The sequence below is a fragment of the Drosophila grimshawi genome, unplaced genomic scaffold (assembly GCF_018153295.1).
Source record: "Drosophila grimshawi isolate 15287-2541.00 unplaced genomic scaffold, ASM1815329v1 contig_1377, whole genome shotgun sequence".
Classification (NCBI taxonomy): Eukaryota; Metazoa; Arthropoda; class Insecta; order Diptera; family Drosophilidae; genus Drosophila; species Drosophila grimshawi.
Genome location: NW_025062900.1, coordinates 14,102,106 through 14,130,098, shown reverse-complemented (window position 1 = coordinate 14,130,098; position 27,993 = coordinate 14,102,106). Strand labels below are relative to the sequence as shown.

General features: G+C 38.5%; 4 protein-coding genes across 4 annotated transcripts; all 4 read left to right on the top strand.

The window, feature by feature from the left end:
• Positions 1 to 500: 500 nt before the first annotated feature.
• On the top strand, positions 501 to 2,813 carry LOC6562869 (60 kDa heat shock protein homolog 2, mitochondrial). The gene is made up of 2 exons (XM_001988165.3): positions 501 to 597; positions 677 to 2,813. The coding sequence occupies exon 2, from the start codon at positions 678 to 680 to the stop codon at positions 2,415 to 2,417; it is 1,740 nt and encodes a 579-aa protein (XP_001988201.1). The 5' UTR covers positions 501 to 597; position 677; the 3' UTR covers positions 2,418 to 2,813.
• Positions 2,814 to 12,646: 9,833 nt separating this feature from the next.
• LOC6561540 (FUN14 domain-containing protein fndc-1) lies at positions 12,647 to 13,281 on the top strand. Its single transcript, XM_001988166.3, has 2 exons — positions 12,647 to 12,712; positions 12,761 to 13,281. The coding sequence occupies exons 1-2, from the start codon at positions 12,685 to 12,687 to the stop codon at positions 13,114 to 13,116; spliced, it is 384 nt and encodes a 127-aa protein (XP_001988202.2). The 5' UTR covers positions 12,647 to 12,684; the 3' UTR covers positions 13,117 to 13,281.
• Positions 13,282 to 20,503: 7,222 nt separating this feature from the next.
• On the top strand, positions 20,504 to 23,036 carry LOC6561654 (probable cytochrome P450 28a5). Its single transcript, XM_001988167.3, has 6 exons — positions 20,504 to 20,751; positions 20,820 to 21,066; positions 21,246 to 21,350; positions 21,411 to 21,960; positions 22,394 to 22,660; positions 22,731 to 23,036. Exons 1-6 carry the CDS (start codon positions 20,564 to 20,566, stop codon positions 22,895 to 22,897), a joined length of 1,524 nt encoding a protein of 507 aa, XP_001988203.1. The 5' UTR covers positions 20,504 to 20,563; the 3' UTR covers positions 22,898 to 23,036.
• Positions 23,037 to 25,466: 2,430 nt separating this feature from the next.
• Positions 25,467 to 27,766, top strand: LOC6561655 (probable cytochrome P450 28a5). The gene is made up of 6 exons (XM_001988168.2): positions 25,467 to 25,692; positions 25,753 to 25,999; positions 26,180 to 26,284; positions 26,345 to 26,894; positions 27,148 to 27,414; positions 27,485 to 27,766. The coding sequence occupies exons 1-6, from the start codon at positions 25,505 to 25,507 to the stop codon at positions 27,649 to 27,651; spliced, it is 1,524 nt and encodes a 507-aa protein (XP_001988204.1). The 5' UTR covers positions 25,467 to 25,504; the 3' UTR covers positions 27,652 to 27,766.
• Positions 27,767 to 27,993: the final 227 nt, after the last annotated feature.

Genomic DNA, 27,993 nt, shown 5'->3' with positions numbered 1-27,993 from the left:
CTAATTATATTTATTAACAGTATTCAGGTCCATCGGCCGTAAACATGTCGAAGTCGAGCGGATCGGACAACCATATGTTTTGGATGTGAGCTTTAAGAAACGGGGCTGGACGAAATGAAAATCCACATTTTCATATCATTTATGCAAGGAGTATTGCGTTTAATAACCAGTGGAGAGTTTCATTAAATTAATTGAATTAGGCAGATCTTCATCTGCCAATAATACACACATAATCTAAGTAAAAGAGAACTTAATTCAATAAAATAGCCGAGCAAAAATGCTGTACACTTTTGTTAATTGATGTAAATATTGGTATTCAACATAAATTGCAATTTATTTTCCTTTATTTCATTTCTGTAGTCAACAAAATGTCTCAATAAAAGCAAGCCCTGCATAGCAAAATAAATATACAAATAAATAAATTGATTAAATTATCGGCCAGCCATAAAGCAGGCCATGTGACTTTCAAACTTACTTGCATTTATTTGGATTGGGATTTCATTTTTAGTTCTGCCTCGACAGCGTCAACAACGCTTAGAGACATACAAATTAATACAATACAACATTTTTCCACAAATTTACCAAACCACATTCAAGGTATGTAAAATATAGAAAACAAATTTTTTTTGTTTTTCTTTTTAATATTTAAATTTGAATTTTCGAATTTTGATTATAGAATGTTGAGATTTTTGACTAAGTCCACGCTGCAACGTAGCTCCCAACTGGTGGGACAGAATCTGTGTCGCGGATATGCCAAGGATGTCAAGTTTGGACCAGAGGTGAGGGCGATGATGCTGCAGGGCGTGGATGTTCTTGCAGATGCCGTCGCCGTAACCATGGGTCCCAAAGGACGTAATGTGATCATCGAACAGAGTTGGGGATCACCGAAAATAACCAAGGATGGGGTGACTGTGGCTAAGTCAATAGCGCTAAAGGATAAGTTCATGAACATCGGTGCCAAACTGGTGCAGGATGTGGCCAACAACACGAATGAGGAGGCCGGTGATGGCACCACAACGGCAACGGTGCTCGCTCGTGCCATTGCCAAGGAAGGATTCGAGAAGATCTCCCGTGGCGCTAATCCTGTGGAGATCCGACGTGGCGTCATGTTGGCCATTGACTCGGTCAAGGAGAATCTGCGCAGTATGTCGCGGCCGGTTAGCACTCCCGAGGAGATTGCCCAGGTGGCAACCATCTCGGCAAATGGTGACAAATCGGTGGGCAATCTAATCAGTAAGGCAATCAAGAAGGTCGGACGCGAAGGCGTCATTACCGTCAAGGATGGCAAAACGATGAATGATGAGCTGGAGGTGATTGAGGGCATGAAGTTTGATCGAGGCTACATTTCGCCGTACTTCATCAACAGCTCCAAGGGCGCCAAAGTTGAATTCCAGGATGCATTGCTCCTCTTCTGCGAGAAGAAAATCAAGACGGCGACGAGCATTGTGCCAGCTCTTGAATTGGCCAATACTCAACGGAAGCCTTTGGTCATCATTGCCGAGGATGTCGAAGGTGAAGCGTTAAGCACCATGGTGGTGAATCGCCTCAAGGTCGGACTGCAGGTGTGCGCTGTGAAGGCCCCGGGCTTTGGGGATAATCGCAAAGAGTCGCTGGCTGATATGGCTATTGCCACCGGTGGCATCGTCTTTGGCGACGAATCGAATCTGGTGCGCCTGGAGGACATTAAGGTGAGCGATTTTGGGCGAGTTGGGGAAATTGTGGTCACCAAGGAGGATACCATGCTGCTGAAGGGTTTTGGACAGCGTCCGATGATTGATAAGCGTCTGGAGAATCTGCGCGATGCCATCAAGGAATCTACTTCCAACTATGAGAAGGAGAAAATGCAAGAGCGTCTGGCCAAGCTGTCGTCGGGTGTTGCCCTGCTCCGCGTCGGAGGCTCCAGCGATGTGGAGGTGAATGAGAAAAAGGATCGTGTGAATGATGCCCTCAACGCCACTCGAGCGGCCATCGAGGAGGGCATTGTACCAGGAGGCGGCACAGCGCTACTCCGCTGCATCGGCAAGTTAAATGATCTGCGGGGTGCCAATGAGGATCAAAATCTGGGCATCGATATTATACGTCGTGCTCTGCGCATGCCCTGCATGACAATTGCAAAGAATGCCGGTGTCGATGGTGCCATGGTGGTGGCCAAGGTCGAGATTCTAGACGGCGACTATGGCTACGATGCACTCAAGGGCGAATACGGCAACATGATCGAGCGTGGCATCATCGATCCCACCAAGGTGGTACGCACGGCGATCATTGATGCCGCTGGTGTTGCATCGCTGCTGACCACTGCCGAGGCGGTCGTCACCGAGCTACCCCTGGAGGAGGCAAATCCAATTGCTGGCATGGGCGGCATGGGTGGCATGGGCGGAATGGGCGGAATGGGTGGCATGGGTGGACTGGGCATGTAGTCCCCCTGCCTCAGCTCCTCATTCTCAAGCAATACACTAACACACTATGCGAGGCTCGGTAAGAAGGTTTATTTCTTGGAATGTGGTACGATAGTTTTCACACAGATTTCTCACAATTTTCTTATTTTCATTACTGGACTGCAGAACTGAACGTAATCGTTTGTTTACACATATTACATACAATGATCTACACAATGCTCAACATTTTCGCCATTTTATTCGATATTTACCCAACAAAAAAAAATATTACACAAAAATGACGTTAAATTATGAATGTTTTCAGTGTAAAATAAATGTGTTGCAATGACAAAAAAAATGCTGGTAATTCCTAGGCATCGGAGATGCTTCCTTCTGCCTGTTACATTATCTTGCACAACATCATTGTACACAACCTTATTGGCCACTTTCTGTTTTCCTTAATTAAGTCCTTCAGCTCCGGAAAATAATAAAACACAAACCAGCAAGATTACACAGATTTCATCACTGTTTAAATTCATTTCCCGCTTGCTGCACAGAATCAGAAACATAACCACTTTCCCTTGTCCTATTGTTAACCATTTGTTGCTGATTTATTTGGAAACTTTTAAAATATGAATAGACGAAAGAAACTATGCATCGCAGTCAGCTGGGATATAATTGTGGTCTGCAGAACTGGAAATTTATGCGGTTTCTTTTAACTTTTTGACATTTATGAAGCGCTTAGTTTTCATATTTGGTTTGTTGCATTGCCTGTTGGTTGGTTGGTTAGTTGGCTGGTTGGTTGGGGGCTTTGGGCTTTGGGCCCACTTGAGTTGCCTCGCGCATTTAAGCGTATGCAAGACGAACACTTGACTGCTCCAGCTGACGTCGCCTTGACGAAACAAGCATCTTTAACGAGGCAGTATGCGCATCATCACCGGGGCCTTACACACATTCCTCAGCGGGCCAAAAGTGCCACCTGCCCCTTAGCCATGTCTCGTATTGCTTGTGGCATATCCTTCAAGTTTGCTGCTGGTTTGCTGCTGGTTTGCTGCTGGTTTGCATCTGGTTTGCAGCTGGTGACGCTGCTGCTACTAATGTTGCCGCTAGCATCTGCAACAGCGTTTTTGTTGCGCAAATTGCATGCAAATTCGTGTGATGTTCAAGTGGCTGTTGAGATGATGATCCATGCAGACACGTGCCCTAATGATGCTACAGTGTCGGCTCAGCAATGCAACAAGGAGACGATACTTAATTATGAGAAGGCGCTGCCTCAAGTGCGGGCATCTCTCTTTAGGTCGCTGGTTGCGTTTACGCCGCGTTGCATCCAAAATACGATATGTAATGGAAAATTTATGACTAGGGCTAATCCCGCGCGCTTAGCGCATTAAATCAGCTCTAAAATGGCCATAAAATTGCTCGTTTGCTATGAGAAAAAACATTTCAAAATTGACAATTTATTGCCCGAAAGGGAAATGCGACAGTGGGGAAAAAATTGTAGAGACAAATTACGAGCTAACCGTACGAAGCTGTAATACTCTACTTGCAGGAAATCAATGGACACAATTCTAGTCATCTAACATCAACAATAATTACAAGAAAAGTAATACTCGAAATATAGTAGAATATATTAAAGCATTGGACAAGTATTCCGTAAAGGAATTGCAAACGGGGGGATGGAAAATAGTTTCCAAGCTAATCGAATCTGGAGAAAAGTTGTTGACTCTTCAAAAAATATATTTTGAAATATAAATTATAATCGATTATAAGCTGTTGCACTTGAGAATGAAGTCCACGGTTGCAAATAAATGCGGGATGATTTGAATCTGAGTATACTCTCAAAAGCGGTTAGATTTATACTGCGTTCGATTTTGATTTTTGTTTTGTTTGTTGTGGCATGTGCAACATGCGCTTCACTCTTGCGTTGCAGCCAGCACACACGTACATGGAGTTTTACATATGGCCATTGTTATGATTTATGTGGCAAAAATATTTCAGGCTTGCTTCCTGAAAATATTATTTTTCTTTTCATGCCGCGTACATACACCCATTTTTGTGTTTGCTCTGCGGCCAGCGAGAAGTGCACTGAATAGAAGGGTTGCGAGCAGTTATATATATATATTTTTTTTTTTTTCTGTACTATAGCCAAACTCAATTTCAATTTGCACCCCATCAAAAGGCAAACAAAGCGCGACAAAAGTCTTTGAACTTTTGGCATAAACATATTGCTTTTTGGCAGTGCCCCAGTTGTCTGGGATCGCGGATAAAGCCCAGCACGACATGTGGAGCGACTGCGTCTTCAAGTTGTCAGTTGCAGCTATGAACGTTTACCCCAAGACCAAATTCGATCCCCTCTTTTTTTTAATATAGTGCATAATTGCACTATTAGCTTTTTCAAAGATTTACTTCCAATTAATTAGTCAACGTTATTTCCACAACGTTAAGGACTTTATTAATAATATACACTGAGGCTTGATGTCAACACTAGCCTTTTATTAACCACAATTGGTTTGTTTGTATATATTAGTATAGGCTTGAAGCCAAAGTTTAGCCTTTCAGAACAATGGAAGCTCGATACGATCGATAAGTCAGAGTGGTAGTTGCAGCAGGCAGCTGGCTTATATATTATATTAAATCTGAATTAAGTCTTGAAAATACGCCTTCTTTCGAGAAATTGTCATATTAAGCTTTTTTCAATTTCAATTTGCACCCCATTAAGAGAGAAATAAAGCGCGACAAATGTCTTTGAACTTCTGGCTTACACAGACTGCTTGTTGGCAGTGCCCCAGTTGTCAGGGATCGCGGCTAGAGCCCAGGCCGACATGTGGAGCGACTGCGTCTTCATACAATGTTGTCAGCTCCAGCTATGGGCGTCTGCCACAAAACCAAAGTCATTGCCCAATTCTGGGCTCATGCTGTTTGACTCCGAGGCAGCTGGCGCCCCCTTGCCGAAGTACTCAACAACTTCTTTTTGGCAGTAATTGAATTTTATATTTTATTGCCCGGCAATGTTTGATATGTTTGGGGTGTTCAAGGTGCCATTTCACTCATCATCCATTAGCAACAAAAAAAAGCAACAACAGCTTACTAAACGGGTAGCTGAACCCAAATGCCACTGTGTACCAAAACAGATCGAAGCAATTCATAGGCGGAAACAGCAGTCAAACGTGTTTGCCAAATCCACACAGACTGCAGTCGCACAGATTTCATTTAACATGGAGTCCGGCACATATGGCACCCAGGCACCAACCAGTCAGCAAGCAGGCAACAACCAGCCAGGAAATGCAAGCCATTGCATTGATTCGGTTTACATTACAACAGTTGCTGATGGTGTCTTTTTTGGGGGCATGGCCATCAAGTGGCCGTTTCTAATTTCCTGCCCAGCTGCAGTGGCATTGTTGTCTGACTCTCTGTCTTAATTCGAAAATGCAACTCGCACACAATTTATAAAACGATTTTGGGGCCTACTAGTTTTTAATGTGATGGCGTCACATGAGTGTTTTGAAGTGTGTGCCCCTGCATCTGGGTATTTTGATTAATTGAATTTGCAATTGCATTGCCAAGTGCCAAGTGCCAAGTTGACAGCTTGATGTTGATGAACTGTGTACGAACCAACTGCATTGTTGCCACATTTCACCGGTTCTTTGCTCCGGAACTAGAAAGCTTCGTTGTTGCGCAGACGGTTCTTGTACCCTATGTTGGTCATTTTTCTTCAAATATATAACAAACGATTAACAAGCAAATGTATTAATTTAGGTTAATTAGGTTACCACAAATCTGCCTAATATTAGTCTTCTGACTTAACGAATAATGAGCACAGATAAAGAACAGATGGGCCTGCTACTATAAATATCTTTTTCATATTATCTAATCAATAGTATGCATAATAATAGATTAATCAAAGGCAAATATTTGGGCATAGTCGAATTTTTGTTGTTGTATTTAATGAACAACAGAATCTGATTCTTATTACATAACACGAACAACAACGAAAATCAGTCCTAATTAATTGCGTGTTCTGAGCTCCCAAATATTTAATCAATTGGGCAGATGCAATATATTGTTATTGAGTAAACCCAAATCTACTAATTGAGAAATTTGTGAAAAACTGTTGTTTGAAATTTTATTGAGGCTTAAGACCATTTTCCAACATTTTTTTTTGAGAAGATAGGAATGATGGTTAAATTAGTAGGTTAGTTTTTGGCTTGATCTGAAGAGATACTGTGTAAAAATAGATGACTGGTTTGGAATTGATTTTTTTTGATTTGGTTCATTCCGAATCCGATTCAAATGAACTGTATTACACTTCAACAGAATGAAAGTGGATGAAGTAGATACCTGGTTTGGAATGCAAGCCCAAGCTTTACATAAATGCAACTTGGTCTCCACCATGCTGCTCTTGCCTATGGCGGCAGCTGATATACAGTTGCTACACGTCTCGACCCAAGGCCTTCACACTCGAATACCCATACAAACACATACGGCTGTTGTCTCATTGTGCATGCACTCAACGCATAAAGTGGCGACATGTGTTACACAAGACAGACAACGAGCGAAGTACACAAAACAAGGCAGCTAAAAAAAAAAAATTTAGGCAGCTCAAAGGCAGGAGGGCGAGGAGCAAGGCGGCTTTGCGGCCATGTTACTGGGGTGTTAATAGAAACCAACAGAGAGTGTCCTGCATTCTAATGCAGCTCTATATCGAAAGCAAACCTACGCACACACTCACACACACACAACATGCCACAAAACATTGCCAGAAAACGACGAACTCGGGGCCAAGTTGTTATTTCCTTGGCTCTCATGTTGCACATTAATCATAATTTCAAAGCTGATGCCAAATGTGCATGCTGAAGCGCCCCCAAATGACAAATGGTAATGAAATTCAAATTTCAAATTCAATTTTCCCGATGCGACGACACATTGTGTGCTGTTGTGCTCCTGTGCTCCTGCCATAAGCCGACTGCTGACTGGTTTGCTATTTTATTTGCTTTAGTATGGCTGATATTTTCTGCTAATTAAGTAGCGTCGTGTCGTCATAGCAATTGCAAGTGCTTTGCTCCAATCCGAACATGTTGCTGCCTGTCAGCAGGTGGTGAAACGAGCTAAATGAAAATTACCTTAAATTGGCAAACACATTCGTCTGTGTGTGTAGGTTGTAGGTGTAGGTACATAAATTGAGTCGTCAAGCTAGGTCTGACACACACACTCAAGTGCAAAGTATTATCAATCACAAATTTTGACATTATTACGTATTATAAATGCTGCTCCCAATGGCAAATGTATCGAATTTAAATGGTGTAAGTCTGTGTAGAATGCTCGCAACGTGGAACAAGTTTATATACAAAACGAAATCAAAAATAAAATAAACTCGTACCTGATACTTATTCATTACATTTTTATATTATATTCCAAAATGAAAGACTCTGGCACTTAAAGGAACTGAGATCGGCCAGTTCGTAGAAACGGATAGAAAGACAAAAAGACTTTCATGGCTAGGTCGACTCGACTTTTGGTGCTGAACAAGAATATATATATACATTATGGGGCGCAGAAATTTCCTTCTTTCTCTCACTTTCAATGAGTTCAGGAAGAAAAATCCACTCTTCATGGTTTTAATTTATTATTTTGTTATTTATAATTTATTTTTAAATTAAATTTTAATGAAATAAACTACAATTTGTAATAGAACGAATATCGACAGGTATGCAGGTCGGTTCCCATCGCAATTCTTGAGAAAACCAGCATTAAAGGTAAAATTGCACAAACCTTTTGCAAATAATATATTTATTAAACACTTGGCCAAAACAATTTGCACATCTCGTTGCGAGCAAAGAGTCACGTAGCGAATGCATAAAAATTCCGTAAGAGTCGCAATGGCACCCCAAAAGCGAGGAATGCCAAAACACTTGCCATGCATTTATGCAAAACGAGAAACAAGAACGACACACAATCATCATACAAACAACAACTGCAAAGTTGGGCAACACTCGAGTGTTATGCGTGTCGCACTAATTTGCGTTAGGGTCGTCGACAGCACGCACAACTTATAAAAATTTCAATGGGACTGAGCATCAGAAGGCAAACAGTTGCATGTCCAGAATAGTTGCGACAGCAATTTGCCAATTTACATAATTCACGAGGCTCAAACGGAGTCTGAGGACAGCCTAACTGACAATTGCCAGCTGTCTACGTGCAAATGGCAAAATGAGAGTCCTTTCGCCTGTTTCTTATCCAAAGACCACATCTATCTCAACTGTAACACAAATTGCACTAGCACCTCAATAATTGATATACCGTCAATATTCAAAATTTGTTCTTGCCACAGAAGATGTCGAGCATTGTGGCCATTGATTAGTTAAAATACCTCCAATTCAATATCAATTTTGTAGAAATTTTCATACCGATTGCTGTGGTTTTTGCAGCAATACAGAAATAAATAAACAGATACACATCATCCTAGTTATATAAATATATATTTTGTCGTTCTACTTGTGCTGAAAATTATTAAATTGTGTTATGTTTCTCTAGCTCATGCATTTATTCAAGTTTCCAACATTTGGCCAGATTTGTTATTGCATATGTGTATGCTGAGTGTATGCTGAGTGTGTGTGCGTGTGTGTGTGTGTGTGTGCGTGTGTGTGAGTGTGTGTGCGTATATGTGTATGTGAATTGCCTATGGCAGCTCAAATTTTAAACGATTAAAAATATTTCACAAAATAATAAACATGTTTATGAAAATTAAGAGCCAATTTAAGTGATAGATATTTGAAATACGCATATATTATATAAGTAATTAATTATATCCGTATGATGAATTCAAGAGCCGCAATAATAAATGCTCTTTATTATAGAATATATATGAAAATCATAAGCCAAGCACTTTTCTCGGTCACAATAAGTGGAAAATCTATTTGAAGAAAGTTTTCAGTAAGCATAATTGTAATTTGACTATATTTAATAATTTACCAAATATGTAAGCATAGGTCGAATATAATTGTATATATCATTTTCTCAATAGAACTGTATTTTCAAAATATTCATCACATTTCAGTGGTCATTTGATATTCCTTTAATCGTACCTATTCGAAAAGATTACATTCATCCTCCATAGTCGCCTAATTCTAACCTTATCTACACCAACAAGTAGTTTATTCAATATTGTCCTGACCCAATCTGATTTTATTCAATTTTAAATACAAATTAATTGGTTAGTATAAAGAAAACAATATTATATTTCAATTGTAAACTTACTATTCTCACCCTCTGCATCCTACTAAAAATAATAAATCAAATGGAATGATTGCAGACAACGAAACTCTATAATTTGAATAGGATTCACTCGCAGTTTCACATACTGCTTCCATCTACCGGCAACAAAATTAATGTTCTGAAACACACAAACCATTTAACCCAATAAAACGTTGGGGTTTCGAGTACACAAACAAACCGCAAGCTGTGCTCATCACTTGCAGCTAACAACGTCGCCAATTCTCAGCTAGAAGGGCTCCCATCTCTCTTCCTTTCTGTCTAGATTGAAACATCTCCCTCTCTCTCTCACTCTCTCTCTCTCTCTCACTCTCTCTCTTGTTGGGTAGCTCCAGAGCTTACCGCAGTTAATTTGTTGTACAAACCCGCACACAAATAAAGACGTCAGCACACAAAACAGCTGCAGAAATCATTTGCTTTGAGCCAACATGCAACTCTTTATCCAGACAGTGGCTGGACGTTTTCAAATTTACAGCACGTCAACAGGCAGCAATACTGCACCTAATTCTCAACCAACTCCCCCACTGGCACTGTACAGGATGCAACATCCATTGCCCAGTTAGAGGCAACCACTCTACATTGAGCATAAAAGTCAGAAATGGATATAAGTTGACTTAAGGTTTGGCTTTAAGTACACCAAATACGGATGTACTTATTACAGGGTATGCGTTCTTTGTAGCTACAATACATGATAAAAGTAAACAAAACAAGTGAAAGAAACTTGTAACATAACTGCAAAATTCTGTTGTATGTACGAGAACATTGTTTAGTTTATTTTTTAAATAAATTTATTATTGCCTTGCTTATTACTAAGCTACTAAAGCCCAACCATTTTTGATCTGATTGGGTTTATTTTTCGGAGTTTCCTCAATCCATGCAAGAAATGTTGAACCATTTTACATTTAAATTGACTTATTATGTTCTTAACTTAAATTTTTTAAAATTATAAGCATTTAATTTTATTTCTCCTTGTAAATTTAAATAATTAAATGTGCAACTTTAGTTTCAAATTAAATTTTAAGGTTTTATTAAATCATTTTGTAAGTTTTCGAAGTGTTTAGTCGAAATTAAATAAATACATATACAAGAAATAGATACATGCATATTAGTATTTATAGTAAATATGTAAATATTGTGGCAACTGCTTATAGTTGGATTGGATTAACATATTTTGCAAGCACTTACATCCATCCAATTCTTAAGTGTCGTTAAGCACTGCATAAGAGGAAAGAACGGAATGCTAAATGCAAAATGCCAAATGGTGCCTGCAACTCACGTACTTCAAAAATGTCCCATTAAACTATAGTCATAAAATCAGAGCGAAACTGCAAAATCCAAACTTAAACTTACCAGCTACATGGCAAACACGTTTCGCATTGATGTTGGAATTGTTGCCTTTGTTATCCTTGCCCCGTCCCCGGTCCCTTTTGCTATCCACTTTTTATTTTATGGTCAAGTTAAGTTCCACTCTCAACATAGCACTACATACATATATCATGGGCGCTTTTTATTATGTATGCCGAAATGAGACAGTTTTAAATTTTGAATATAAGTGCTCAAGTGTTTAATTCAGTCGAATTGGAGGCTCTTAAGTGTTGCATAACTAGATTATCTAACGGTGGTTTCCCTATTTTGACTAACCATCTCAAACCTCTACCTACCACTTCCTGGCGGCTCCATTCTCGCAATTATTTGCGGCTATTTGCGTGCTCATTGTTAATTTGATTCCAACTCGCGATAAAGCCAAACACCTCGACTGCCTTGGTTGCTTACGGCGGGTATTTGAGAGGGAGGGGTACGTAACTGCAATGGGCGGTACCTGAGCGCATAATTGAACCATAAATTAAATAAAGGTGCTTCGGGCAGTCCATTTAAGCAGAGCACACTCCAAACCCCGAAATGCACTCAACTAGCGTCCATTTTTAGTTGCCATTTCGATTTGCAGGCCAATTGAACTGTTCGCATTGATTTCTCCAGGGCTGGCATCAATAATGCACACCTCAATGCGTTCTTTTATTAGGCAACGATAGTGGGAAAATAGTCGTTTATTCCAAAATTTCCAAAAATTTATTTTGCAAACTGTTCGATAATTTACTTGTTCATTTAAAATATTATTGCTCTTATTAGATATTCCACAGTTGTCGAGTAGAAATACAAATAGAGCAGCCACTATATGGCTGTGCAGTTCACAGCTGCACATTAATTTTGTCAATTATTTCATCAAATATTTATTTGTCAAATGTTCCAAGCAAAATGGCCTGCAAAAATATAGTTTTAAACAATGTCCAAATATCAGTCAGTCAGTTGTCAAATTTGAGTGGCTTCAATTCGTGAATAAATAGATGGGAGGAAACGAATATTTAAAGTGCTGAAAACAGTATTTATACAATTTTATTATTATTATTACTTTTTTTTCTTATTTTATTTGTAGCTATTGAATTGTATTCAATTATTCAAATTTATCTATGAATAAATATGTATTGTTCAATAAATTTATTTTTAAAATGCCATCGTTATACCGAGCCATATAAAAATAAACATATTAATAATATTAGCCAAAGAATATGAATATCATATAAACAAATAAACGCTAAAAATAAATAATTAAAACAAATGTTAATAAAATTCGTGTATAATTTTCGGCACAGTTCAACACTGACTTAACCTTTCACACATAGAATTTTGCTTAACTTGCAAAAATTTAATGTCAAATTGAATGAAGCTTAAAGCGCCTTTTAATTTAGTTACAGCTAATCAAATATTTAAGCTCCATAAATAGCCAACAAATTGTGAAGTTTGAATAACAGGCGTGTTGAAAAGTTACCTTTGATGTTTGGACCCACGTCTTTTTAACAGTTAAACAATTTTACGGTCTGGCGATCAATTGTACGGAACAAAAAGCGGTGCACTTGAGTCACCTTTACACAAACCAAAACCGAGTGGGAGGGTCAACATTGAGTTTACATTCAATTGGCCTTAAATTTCAGTTCATCAAATCTGAATTTCAACTGCTCCCAGACAAAACTTAAACAATAAAAAAATGAGCCAGCTACCGGTCCTGAAATCAAGTACGTAAAGGACACTAACTGATAGACTGCCACTCATGTCCGTTCTAGGCACAGCTGTAATCAAGTTGAGCGACCACTCGCCTTATGTACAAATTGGAGTCGGTGCCGGCGGTGGCCTTGTGACAGGATTGGTTTTATTCAGGGTAAGCAAACTGCTGGCTATTTGCGTGGGTGGATCCATCCTGTGCGTCCAGCTGGCTATGGAGGTGGGCGTTGTCAGCATCAAGTGGGACAGAGTGGACACACGACAGGTAGTGGATGCAACTACTCGAGCCATACAGCGTGATCCATTCCGGACACCGCATATTAACGGCACAGAAATTGTAGAGAGCGTTAAGAATTTGACAACACGCCTATCAGTGGCCTTTTTGGCAGGATTCTTGCTGGGCTTTGGATGTGCTTGAAGCTGTGAATTAATTTCAGATTTGGAAATGCATGCATCAACAAAGTACTCTGTAAATTGTAATAGAAATGCACTCAACAAGTAAAAAAAAAAACAGCCATACACATAGGTTTATGCTCTGTATGCATTACACTGCTCATATTAAAAGTTGAGAAGCTCAAAGTGCGGTGGCAAAAAGTTCAAAGTTTTAAGAACATTTTCATGCGCTTTTAAACATTTCAGTTTGCAAGCAAACGAGCCGACATAAATTTATGCATAAGCAAAGTTTTTTTTTATATTCAAGGCTAGGCTGAGCGAATTTTTGTAAGGCTGAATCAGTGGGAAGGTGTGGGCGACAGAGGGGGAGTGTGTAATGTGTTTCGCATGTGTCACATTTATCGTCATCAAGAAAATGCAAATGCGCAAAAAAATAAAGTCGACAAGCTAACTTCTGAAATTCGGACCTTTAGAATAGGCCTTTACTGAATAGGCTTGATAGTAAAGTTAGCTGCAAAAAAATATAATAATACGAGCATTAAAAAATGTTTACGATGTCTGTTTATAATTGTGAAATCCAATTTAAATATATTTAATATTCTATATATATCTATATAATTTATTAATTATTAATATATGTAAATATAAGAAATGCTCATATTTACCGTGAGGAAATAAATACTTAACGAGATTTTTAAAATAATGACACAACTGCCATTGTTAAAATATACATGTTGTACCTTTAAATTTGTTCATGCCTCGCAACTCGTAAAAGCGCAGCAACTCTTTTATTTTTTATTTCAATTTTGTAGACTTTTGCTTCTGCGCCTAAATAGTTTTATTTTATTCACTTTATCACCGCTGCCGGCCAGCCTTTTAGGGGAATGGTTTGACTGGTTGGTTGGGTCTTGCAATATTTCTTTTTTTTGTGTTTCACTGGTACATTTTCTTTCATGTTTACCACAAAAGCGGCAACAGCAAATGAAGAGGCTGCGGAGAGTGAGGAGACGAGTTCCGGCCGAAGGACATTGTGCAGTGTAAAACGATGCGATTCTTATGGGATTCTTATGAGTTTTTTTTAGGCAGAACTGCAGGGAAGCATGATAATTTAATGAGCAGCACTGTGACTTTGAAGTTACAGTTGGAGTTTACTGCGATTTGAGCTTTAATCGAGTTATTGACAGTGCATTAATATTCCATAATGCCTCCTTTCAATTAAATGCGATGCTATCTAAAAATACAAACTAAATGTGGTGTGCAAATTATTTAGTGAATCGCAAACAATTTAATAATAACTGGTAGCCATGCAGAGCAACGAATCGAGCTGAAATGAATTTGGCAATTAGTTCCCTGTGCTATTTGCGGTTTTGTCCAAATTGAGTTTTGGTGTAAACATGCAATCTTATATACTCGTATATATTACGCAATTGCTTAACCCATCGCATATAATGGCGGCCTCGAATTTTGAATTGATTTGGTTTGGTTTGTTCTGGTTCGGTTCTGTTCGGTTGCATTTGCTTTGTTCGACAAACAATTATGGGCATGTGCGATGTTATTTGGCTATCGAAATTTGCCTTTGCATTGTACATATTGAATAAATTTTGTTTGCACAAGTTATTCGAATTAGTGAAGCATACAAATTTGCGGTTAATTTAGAGCAATTATTGAGTGTTCAATAATTATATTTATTTGGATAGCAAATACCAAATAAACGAAGAAAACATCCCCATTACATGTGGTCAATCTATTATATTAATACTTCACTTAATTCAACATGCTAGACGCACCAATTTCAATAAGCAAATCGCATTCAATTGACTGATGAGCTTAATAAGCTCTACGGTTGAATTCACTTAAGGCTAATTAACACTTTTCCATTCATTGAGCTAATCAGAAGCCAGAACATCAATTGTCTTCGCTTCTCCATCTTATTGGCTAAAACAAGCTCAATTAACTTTGAACAAGCGTGAAACTTTCTGCATGCTAATTGGACTTATCCACTTTTGGCTTCGGGTATTTGCATATTTAAAAAGTTCGAATTGAATTGGTTTTAAAATGGATGTTGTCCAATTTATATTGGACAAACGCAGTGAGAAGTTTTTCGATTCCCAATTTCGTTACTCATGCGACACGTAGCCACATTTAATGCACTTCCTATGTTTGTCGGTGCGGTTTCAGCTCTGGACTAAAATTGTAAATATGTTTTCATTCTCTAGAAAGACAGCCGAGACAAGTTTGATTGTCTGTGCATTTTATTTATTTCGTTGTGCTTCGGGCGATTCCATTTTGCAAGTCTTGAATATCTTGGTATTAGTTAATTTCCCGTAAATCAAAGTTCTATTGTGGGATATATGAGCAATATTCAAATTTATTACTGGGATTCGCATGCATTTAATGATCTTATCAAATTTACACTCAGCACAAATAATTTAAGAAGCTTCCAAGGCGATTAAGCTGCTTCAGGCGATTTGTTTAAAGCATTGGCCTCACAGATGACCGGGTTTAAATTTGCGGCTGTAACTTTTGGCCAGGCAGGCAGCGGATGTAATTTCTAGCTGAAATTGCCACGAACATGTTTGACTGGCTGAGGGCGTCCATAAATCTAACGGAGAGGGCGTTAACTGGGCCGCTATCTAACTAACTAAGTATATATCTATCTAGTTGCTTGTTTTGCCAGACGGTCTGGGCTGACTGTCTGACACTACTTGCAAATAGTTACGTGAAATTATTTCCGGCGTCACTTACTATCACTTTGTTTGAGTTTCTTTTGGATAAACTTGCAAGCAAGTTGCATTCAACTTTTCATGTTAAGGCCCCAAACACAAGCATTGGTGCTGCCGCTCTTGAGTTGAATTGGTTCCACCAAATGTCTTCATTGCAGTTGGTAGAGGTTATTTTTTAAGTGCTTTCACTATCATTCATACATTTTCACATTATTTTTAGTAGAATTATAATTATTACTAATTGGTATTCAGTGATGTTACATACAAGATTCCATGCCTAAGATTTGATTAAAGAGATTTAAGAGATCAAGGATAAGGAAAAGGCAGCATAATGTTTATTTATCCGTGTTATTAAATGAATTACATTTTGGTGTTATATACTTCTGCACTATATTTCTAAACTATCTCTCTCTATATTGTAAATTGACATAACATACCAATAATATGATATATTCTTCATCTGCTATGTCTGATGACTTCATCTTAGCTCCAAGGGCTGTGCATATTCTAATCAGAGCCCCATAATTTTGCCTTCAACTTCGAGTTATCGCACATTTCCACGGCTGCCAACGCACAAATTGTCGTCATAAATGTTAATTAAATTAAAATGCTAATAGGCGTGAAATATGATAACACTCACAGATGCCAAGTGGGAAACAGAGAGGCAGGGGGCAACATGCCAAAGACAGGTGGCAAGAACAGAAAAAGTGTAACAGCTGCCGTTGTCTGAGTGGCAGGCCCATTCCATTCCGCTGGTTGGAGGGCGTGCCCAAAGTTGCCACTTGCTTGATTTTCAGAATAATACTCGTAATAAGTAATTAAAATGAAAATTAGAAATGGGTAAAAAAAAGCTCGCTTGCAGTTAGGTAAAGCAGCTGCCAACTGAAAAGCAAATAGTCAAAGGGCCACGAACACTTTTCAGGAAAAGAGGGAACAGGGATTGAGGAAGACTTGGCTCTCTTGAGCTTGAGCTCGGAATTTGCCTTTTAGCGGCGTCTAATTAAAAGGGATAAGAGTTGGCCGGGTGCCCAGAAAGGTGTGAACATAAAAACCAAAAAAAGGCCCGTAGATGGAGAAGCTATATTTGCTAATTGCCGTGATTATGACGGGAAAAGTCAGTGAGTTGAAAATTCTTGTATGCAATGGTATATGTCTTTTTTGCTTGGAGAATGTAATTTCCATCAAAAACGTTTTTATTGTTTGTCTTGTATAAAATTAAGCAATCATATTCATATGAATTTCAATTTGATAATCTGATAACCGCTTCTTGGCAATATAATTATTATTATATGATTAATTATTTAATTATTATATGGTATTATTTTATTTGAATGGGATTCAAGATTTTGGGGTTTTAAAATTTTAAATATAATGATTAAGTTTCACATTTAATATAAGATTTATATAAAGATGACTCGATTTATATTATCGGTGGAATTTTTTGTATATTGCCATTATCTGGTAACTCCTTTTTAAAATCGATGAGCAAGTTTAAAGCTTGTTTAAACACATTTAGGTAGTTGACGCTAACCAAAACCAGCAACTAAGCACCTAAGGTCTCATTGTGTGATCAGTAGCCCCACGTTTCACCGTTCCCCCACCCACATAAACACCTTACTGAAACTGTCTTAATACCTACGAGTTGTTATGTGGCTTGTCTGTCTGTCGCGACATGTGTCATGGGCAACACAGGCAGAATATGGATTAGTCGGGACACCCGGTTCTGTCGCCGTAGGCCTACTTAGGAAACAGTTCAAGGATTGCTGTCAAACGGGGCCCTTCCATTAAGATGATGAAATGCCCCCTGATGGTCGCAGCACCACTCGACCCACACACTTGTTGCGTAATAATTGATATTAATATTTCAGTGTGTGTCCTTTGTGTGGTGTTGCTGTTGGCCATGTTAGCAGTTGTTATGTTGCCTGCTCTGCTAGCTGCCAACTTGATAATGCTTAATTTGTTGCTTAATTATGCATAGAATATTTTTTGTTGCTACTTGCCAGGCAGACAACTCGGGTTTCTTTCTAATTACTGCTGTTGCTGTTTGTTATCGGGCACAACACACTCTGTGTTGGGGGACCAGGTTTAAAGCGGCTTAACCAAGCTCATTTTAGGGGCTCAAATAATTTTTACACCAGCAGAATGACAATTTAGTATAGGCAACAACTTCATTTTGGGTTGCATTCCACACATTCTCATAGATACATATTAAGTTTTACATATGTATACATGAGTGTGTCTGTGTATGTGTATATGAGCGGTGGTGTGGTGGGGGATGGTTACAAATGGACAAGCTGCGTGTTACGGTAAATGCCATGACAGCCAAACACGTTCCAAACACATAAACAGCTTTTGGTACTGTTTGTTGCCATTTCTTTTTTTTTTCTGGTCTTTATTCTTGTTTTTGCCCTGACCAAGTTAAGTGAGCTGCCTCATAAATTTCGAATTTTCTTCTGAAGGGTTTGCAGCAGGATGTTGAGACTGGCCATTGGATTGGGCAGAGCTTTCAATGTGTGGAAGGGAATTGCTGTGGGCTAGTTAAATAAACTATTTGTTTAATTTCACTTTAAAACAGAGATGAAAAAAAATTCCCAACTTGAGTAAGCTAAGCCATTAATAATTTGGAGATTAATTTCTGATACTACAACATTAAAGATTTATTTTACTAAAAGTCTATCAATGTGGATTAAATCATTCCACTGGGCTACATTTTGGATAGTTATTTTCTTAATAAAAACATAATTGAGAAGACCGAATATCTTTTTATTCAAAAATAAATACATAAAACTTTCCTTGCGTCGGTTAGCTTAAAAAGCTGAGTTGCAGCATTATTATTATTATTATACATATTTATTTAGTTGGCAAACCATTTTCAAGAAATAGAACGGTAGTTAACCTACAAAAAAATTGTATCTGTAAACCTTGGAACATCTTATGCCGCATAATTTGCAAGGATGCATTTGCCGTCGAGACACTTTAGTCAAATCCATAAATCTACTGGCTATAGAGAAAATCCATTGTGCTTGTTTCCTGGTGCTTAAAAGCCGTTTAATAAGCCTGACCACAACACGTGACAAATGTGCCGCCCAAGAACTGCATTGTGTGACAACACCAAACCGAAAAAGGAAGCTCCAGACAGCCAGGCGATTGAGGCTGCTGCAATGGCCATAAATATTATTACTATGCTATTGAAAGCTTGACATGGCACAGATATTTTGTCGCATCATTTTCCATAAATTTTTCTGAATAGTGGACACTGTGGCAAAACGGGCCATTGCGAAAATCATTCTTGTCTACCTTTGGTATCAGACTATAAACACTAAAAATCGAATCGAGTTAATTGATTTCGAAAGCGGTCCAATATTTACTTCGCAAAGCGAAGACTTTTGGTAATTTATGATATATGATAGCATTTGGCTGGACTCTGAGACACCTCAATGAATCAACTGAAGCAACAAGAAATAAAAGCAACTAAATAAATTAAATATCAGTCAGATATATGATCTCCTCAAAATTGTTAGGGTCTGACTGCAACTGTTTACTAATCGAGCCGTCGGCTTTTACCTGTACATCTTCTACGCACTTCTCTCATTCAGAGGCAACTGGTGTGTTTGGCACATGCTATTCTTCGGGAAAATTCTGGTCATGGACAAGACCACAGCCAATGTGGATAGATGTCAATAACTATGCATACAACACATAATATACTTTGTATGAATTACATGTGCCTGATATACACATGTATATATAGACACTCACTCCTACATAATACATAAACTAAACACTGCTCACTCAAGAGCAATATTGAATTGAAAATGGCTCTGTTGACATCAGAAATAATTAGATACTTGACAACATCTATTAATTATATGAGATTCGCTATTTTTTATTTGTGCTTAAATAAATACAAACAAACAAATATAACTAAATTTATTCAAACACATTCTTAAATAATATTACGTTCCATATTACGTTAAAATTGAAATAATAACATCATCGCGTAATTTGCGTTTCGACTTTATCTTTAATTGTTTTTATTTTAGTTATATTTATAACAGTTGGGAACAACAAGTTTCCCCCAAACAAGCCCTCTCTCACTCTCTTTCTCTCTCATTATTTATCTTTCTCTCTCTCTCTCTCTCTATCTCTCTCGCTCTCTTTCTAGATACGAGCAGATCTCTTTCTTGCTATTTCAATCTCTCTCGCAGAATTTGCGAGTGGTGTTTTGATTCTATTAAATTCACAAAACAATTTATAACGCATGCCACACGAGCAGAGATGTATTTTAATGGTACATGTTTTATATTTTGCTCTGCATATAATATAATATTTATTATTCACATTCAGAATCTGTAGTTATAAAACGATGGCAACTACACGAATATAGATGAATGAGAATTCATATATATTATCCAGGGTAGCACTCAGTCTATCTCTTCTAGTTCAATTACACTCTCAAAAAGTTTACAATTTGATGATTGTAAATAAATATATGATTATAATTCAAGTTGGCACTTGCAACTGATGATATCACTGATTACCGATACTTCGATATAGTCGGCCATAAATGATTATCAGTTGATAGTATAGCATTTACATATACTAAAGTCAACAAGGTCAATCTAATCTAAAAAGAGCGTCGCTGTATTCACTCTCCAAACGCTCACTACCTCCAGCTACAAATAGTTCAGCATTTATTGAGCGGCAGTCAGTTTGAAAAAGTTGCTCGGGGAATCATCACATCAAATTATGCTGGAAGTTACTTTGACCTTGGTGGGATTGCTGGCGGTGCTCTTCTATGTTTTCATGAGATGGAATTTCGACTACTGGCACAAGCGGAAAGTTCCGGGTCCCCCTCCACGCATCCTCATTGGCAACTATCCCGATATGTATACTATGAAGCGACATACTATCTACGGTCTCGATGAAATCTATCGGTGAAGTAGAAAGTAAAAGAGATTTATACTTTACTAAACTAAACTAATTCTATATTTTTAAAATACAGGAGCTACAAGCAGCAGTACGATGCAGTTGGCATCTATGAAGCACGAAAGCCGCAGTTGTTGGTGATCAGCCCGGAACTGGCACGACGAGTTTTCGTCTCGGACTTCAAGCATTTTCATGACAACGAGCTTTCTGTAATGGTGGATGAAAAGTCCGACTATATATTCGCCAACAATCCATTCTCCTTGGTCGGCGAAGAATGGAAACACCGTCGGGCTGACGTCACACCCGGACTGACCATGAGTCGTGTAAGTTATAAGTATATTGGATTAATGTTTCTTATATATTTGCAAGAAGTATTCCACCTTTGCCACATGAAATACAATAGGTCCGGGTAACTCCTGCTGGAATTATATTAATGCTCTGAGATACTACATTTTATTTTCTTTCATATCCAATATGCTGCTGATGTTGGGTGTTAATGCAGATCAAAGCTGTCTACCCGGTAACCAATGAGGTCTGCGGCAAGGTGAGCGACTGGCTACGCAAGCAAATACGCCTGTCTCCTCCGGAGGGAATCGATGCTAAGGATGTGAGTGCTGTGAGATTACTCATTAAATTGATCACATAGTTATTTACAAATTGTTTTCAGATGAGCCTCCGATTCACCTCTGAAATGGTCACCGATTGTGTGCTGGGCCTAAGGGCCGAGAGCTTTTCTGAGAAGCCCACACCAATTCTGGCTAGCATCAAGAATCTGTTTGTGCTATCCTACTCTCTCATGCTTTACTTTGCCTTAGCCGGCATATTCCCCAGTTTAATTCGATTTTTCAAGGTGCGCTTCGTGCCTTTGCCCATAGAACGATTCTTTGTGGATCTGATGCAGAATGCGGTGGATACGCGTCGTGCTCAGCTGGCTGCTGGCAAGCAGTTCGAGCGCATTGATTTCCTCGACTATATACTGCAATTGGCCGACAAGAGGAATCTAAATACACGCCAGTTGACTGCTCACACAATGACCTTCCTGCTGGATGGCTTCGAAACGACGGCAACGGTCCTGAGCCATCTACTCCTGCTGCTCGGACGTGATGAGGAGGTGCAGCAGCGATTATTAAATGAGGTGCAGGCACATCTCAATGAAAAGGGTGTCATTGACTTTGAGAAGCTGAACGAGCTACCATTTCTGGATGCCTGTGTGCAGGGTGAGTTTACGTCTAAAGATTGTTTTCTTACTGTCCGGCAAATATAAGTCTAAAAAACATTGATAGTTAAGATACAAATCCATGTCACAGACAGTGAATGTGAGGATTGAAAAATATTCAAAATGTACAAAATAAAGTGCAGAAAGCAAAGTCTATAAAAATAAAATCATGATAAATTCAGGACCTCATGAATACGATAATTACTTTAGAGTATAATATTAATATGTAAGTCCCAAGTTTAAATATCATCAGTTTACAGTTAACTTAAATTTTAATGCAACATAAATATAGAGCAGTCAATTGGTTTATGTTTTACTATCGATACCAGCTAGATATTAACAAAACTTAAATAGACTTAACTAAACTATTAATGTGACGAGAGTCACCTTTTAATATATTTAATAATATGAGAAATTGTTGCTATTCCCAATAGAAACTGTTCGCCTATTTCCGCCCGCCTTCATGTCCTTAAAGCTATGTACAGAGCCGATCGAGTTACCCAACAGGAAAGGCGAGAACTTCGTTGTGGAGCGGGGCACCAGCATTGTCGTGCCACATTTCTGCTTCATGCAGGACGAGGAGTACTTTCCCAATCCCACGGCATTCCAACCCGATCGCTTCATGCAGCCCGATGCGGCCAAAATGTATCGCGAGCAAGGCGTCTTCATGGGCTTCGGCGATGGTCCACGCATCTGCATAGGTGGGATAAGCTTCCATATATATCTCTCTGTAGTATATATCTATCTATAATATATTATTTTATATTTTAGGAATGCGCTTTGCTTTGGCACAAATTAAGGCCGCTGTTGTTGAGGTGCTTAACAACTTCAATGTTCGTGTTAATCCCAAGACCCGCAATGACAATGATTATGAGCCTACAAGCTTTGTTACCAGCCTTAGGGGTGGCATTTGGCTGGACTTTGAAGAACGTAAATGAAAAAGCTGAATTCACTTTAAATTTTTACCCCAATTGCAATTTCTTACGATATCAAATCTACTCAGCGCATGAACAAGATTTCTGTATACTAATTTTCTATAATTATAATTGATTATAATATAACGCGGATAAAAAAGTTTGCAAAAGTTTATTACATTTTCATATGCTCTGATAATGAACTTGATATTGATACCTACTACTGTGCATAAGTCCTATTGTGAGTATATTGTGTAGTAACTTGCAGTGGTGTCCATATATCCACATTAATATTAACAGAAAATTGGAACATTTCGTACTGGTAACGTTTTTTGGGACGCGACTGTAACAACGGTCAGCATCTAAGCGTGCATGCAAACAGCTGATCGGTAATGATGCATTAGCAGAACCATTCACAATCATTCGCACGGTGACCAAATTAGCAACTCTGACGTCAAAGCAACTGTCGCATGCATTTTCCTGCAATTGATGAATTGCTCCATGAAATTCTTATTGAGAATAACTTGGCGGCATGGCTTTGTTAAAGCTCGTTTTGTTCAAAATAATTGAAAGAAACAAATACTAAAAAAAAGTGCACCAATATTGAATAGCAATTGTGTGTCTTCCCAAAACATGGCGGCTGCCATAAGCAAATTGTGCCAGGGCTACATCAATCATTCAAATGCCAGTGTCATTGAAGCGCGACAAACATATTGCGGCCGTTAACAATTAACTTGCTGTTAATCTGTTGGTGGTGCAATAAGGGGAATAAGTCTACAAACTCCTTGACGCCGTATCCATTGTGCGCACATGCAGCTTTACAGCCTCTTTAATGGATGATCAGCGCCGAGGCGGACTATCAGCTGTTGTAATTTCAGTTTAGTGCGCAAACCTTGTGCAAGTAACGAATCCAATCTGAACGGCGGTTGACCGAAACTTCGACTATCTCAAACTGAACTCTACAAGACCATACACAACAATTTAGTTAAACCGTAGGTTAAATTGTCATATAATGAATTTGCGATGAACTAATTTTTAATCTTAAAAAGAGTTATATAAACTTGGTATGGTTTGTAGTATATGTAATATCAGCTGTTATATTGTCTACTCCGTTTTGAAGATCACACAGCAACAGCAATTATGGAGTATATAAAAAATTATTTATGGATTAAAATAGCTTAATGGGCTCCTGATATAAATATGGTTTTGCATATTTAATTGGGTAAAGGAGTAGAATATTAGTCTTTACAGGTTGGGCGGCTAAACAGAGAAGAACATCAACATATCTCTTCTTCGACTTAAATATATCTTCACTAGTGGATTCTGTTAACTATTCTGTCTGGTTGTTTTATTCCGTTCCTTCAACACCCTATCTACCATTTTTTAGTTATGTGACACGGCAGTTTCCTACTTACTACTTTCCCTGAGCACAGTCGACCGTAGGCAGAATACGGCTCCAGTTTGCTGCACACTTTAACGTGTTCGTTACAAGCTGACAATATTTTTTTTTTGACATCGAATTAAGAATTACCGACAAACCTCACAAGTTTTGATTAGTTCGATATTATACGAAGCAAGATTTCTATCATACCGCAGGAACCGGTGCTCTTCTCTCATTCAGAGGCAGCGGGTGTGTTATATTCGTATTATATATTATATAAAGTAAACACTGCTCACTCAAGATCAATATAGAATTGAAAATTGCTCTGTTGAAATCAGCCTTAATTAAATACATGGCAAAATCTAATTATTATCATTCGCTATTAAGCACTAAAAAATACAAACAAACAAATATAACTAAATTTATTCAAACACATTCTAAAATAATATTACGTTCCATATTACGTTAAAATTGAAATAATAACATCATCGCGTAATTTGCGTTTCGACTTTATCTTGAATTGTGTTTATTTTAGTTATATTTATAACAGTTGGGAACAACAAGTTTCCCCCAAACAAGCCCTCTCTCACTCTCTTTCTCTCTCATTATTTATCTTTCTCTCTCTCTCTCTCTATCTCTCTCGCTCTCTTTCTAGATACGAACAGATCTCTTTCTTGCTATTTCAATCTCTCTCTCAGAATTTGCGAGCGTTAATTAAGGGGTGTTTTGATTCTATTAAATGCACAAAACAATTTATAACGCATGCCACAAGAGCAGAGATGTATTTTAATGGTACATGTTTTATATTTTGCTCTGCATATAATATAATATTTATTATTCACAATCAGAATCTATAGTAATAAAACGATGGCAGATACACGAATATAGATTAATGAGAATTCATATATATTATCCAGGGTAGCTCTCAGTCTATCACTTCTAGTTCAATTACACACTCAAAAAGTTTACAATTGGATGATTGTAAATAAATATATGATTATAATTCAAGTTGGCACTTGCAACTGATGATATCACTGATTACCGATACTTCGATATAGTCGGCCATAAATGATTATCAGTTGATAGTATAGCATTTACATATATTAAAGTCAACAAGGTCAATCTAATCTAAAAAGAGCGTCGCTGTATTCACTCTCCAAACGCTCACTACCTCCAGCTACAAATAGTTGAGCATTTATTGAGCGACAGTCAGTTTGAAAAAGTTGCTCGGGGAATCATCACATCAAATTATGCTGGAAGTTACTTTGACCTTGGTGGGGTTGCTGGCGGTGCTCTTCTATGTTTTCATGAGATGGAATTTCGACTACTGGCACAAACGGAAAGTTCCGGGTCCCCCGCCTCGCATCCTCATTGGCAACTATCCGCATATGTACACTATGAAGCGACATGCTATCTACGATCTCGATGAAATCTATCGGTGAGGTAGTCTCTTTTACACTTTACTAAACTAAACTAATTCTATATTTTTAAAATACAGGAGCTACAAGCAGCAGTACGATGCAGTTGGCATCTATGGAGCACGCAAGCCGCAGTTGTTGGTGATCAGCCCGGAACTGGCACGACGTGTTTTCGTCTCGGACTTCAAGCATTTTCATGACAACGAGATTTCTCTAATGGTGGATGATAATTCCGACTATATATTCGCCAACAATCCATTCTCCTTGGTCGGCGAAGAATGGAAACACCGACGGGCTGACGTCACACCCGGACTGACCATGAGTCGTGTAAGTTATAAGTATATTGGCCGTAATGTTTCTTATATATTCGCAAGAAGTATTCCACCTTTTCCACATGAAATACAATAGGTCCGGGTAACTCTTTCTGGTGTTATATTAATGCTCAGAGATACTACATTTTATTTTCTTTCATATCCAATATGCTGCTGATGTTGGGTGTTAATGCAGATCAAAGCTGTCTACCCGGTAACCAATGAGGTCTGCGGCAAGGTGAGCGACTGGCTACGCAAGCAAATACGCCTGTCTCCTCCGGAGGGAATCGATGCTAAGGATGTGAGTGCTGCGAGATTACTCATTAAATTGATCACATAGTTATTTACAATTTGTTTTCAGATGAGCCTCCGATTCACCTCTGAAATGGTCACCGATTGTGTACTGGGCCTAAAGGCCGAGAGCTTTTCTGAAAAGCCCACACCAATTCTGGCTAGCATCAAGAATCTGTTTCAGCAACCCTACACTCTCATGCTTTACTTTGTCTTAGTCAGCACATTCCCCAGTCTACTTCGATTCTTCAAGCTGCGCTTCGTGCCTTTGCCCATAGAACGATTCTTTGTGGATCTGATGCAGAATGCGGTGGATGCGCGTCGTGCTCAGCTGGCTGCTGGCAAGCAGTTCGAGCGCATTGATTTCCTCGACTATATACTGCAATTGGCCGACAAGAGGAATCTAAATACACGCCAGTTGACTGCTCACACAATGACCTTCCTGCTGGATGGCTTCGAAACGACGGCAACGGTCCTGAGCCATCTACTCCTGCTGCTCGGACGTGACGAGGAGGTGCAGCAGCGATTATTAAATGAGGTGCAGGCACATCTCAATGAACAGGGTGTCATTGACTTTGAGAAGCTGAACGAGCTACCATTTTTGGATGCCTGTGTGCAGGGTGAGTTTACGTCTAAAGATTGTTTTCTTACTGTCGAGCAAATATGAATTTGATCTAAATTGAATATAATTATAAAACATGATAGTTAAGATACAAATACATGTCACAGACAGTGAATGTGAAGTCTAAAAAATATTCTAAGTGTACAAAAAAAAAGTTAAATAGACTTAACTAAACGAGACATTGCGAAATTGAGCTAAGGTCACGTAATAATATATTTAATAATGTGAGAAATTGTTGCTATTCCCAATAGAAACTTTACGCCTATTTCCGCCCGCCTTCATGTCCTCAAAGCTATGTACAGAGCCGATCGAGTTACCCAACAGGAAAGGCGAGAACTTCGTTGTGGAGCGGGGCACCACCGTTATTGTGCCACATTTCTGTTTCATGCAGGACGAGGAGTACTTTCCCAATCCCACGGCATTCCAACCCGATCGCTTCATGCAGCCCGATGCGGCCAAAATGTATCGCGAGCAAGGCGTCTTCATGGGCTTCGGCGATGGTCCACGCATCTGCATAGGTGGGATAAGCTTCCATATATATCTCTCTGTAGTATATATCTATCTATAACATATTATTTTATATTTTAGGAATGCGCTTTGCTTTGGCACAAATTAAGGCCGCTGTTGTCGAGGTGCTTACCCACTTCAATGTTCGTGTTAATCCCAAGACCCGCAATGACAATGATTACGAGCCTACTGGTATAATTACCGGCCTTAGGGGTGGCATTTGGTTGGACTTTGAAGAACGTAAATGAAAAAGCTAAATTTACATGATACTAATTCAGTTCAAAAGTTTGTATGTTATATATCGATTTGTATACCATTTTAATATTTGAAGATCTTTAAAAAAAAAAGTATGAGCGAAACTAATTTTTAATATTTAATTATAAAAGATTGTTATCCTAAAACAAATACGACAAGCATCTGATCAACTAATATAACGGTGATAAAAAAGGTTTGCAAAAGTCGCATGAATGTTAAATTTCATAAAATGTATTCAATTTTCATCTGTTTACTTTGAGTATATTGTGTAGTAGCTGATAACATTTTTATGACATCCAGTTAAGAATTGCCGACAAGCCTCACAAGTTTTGATG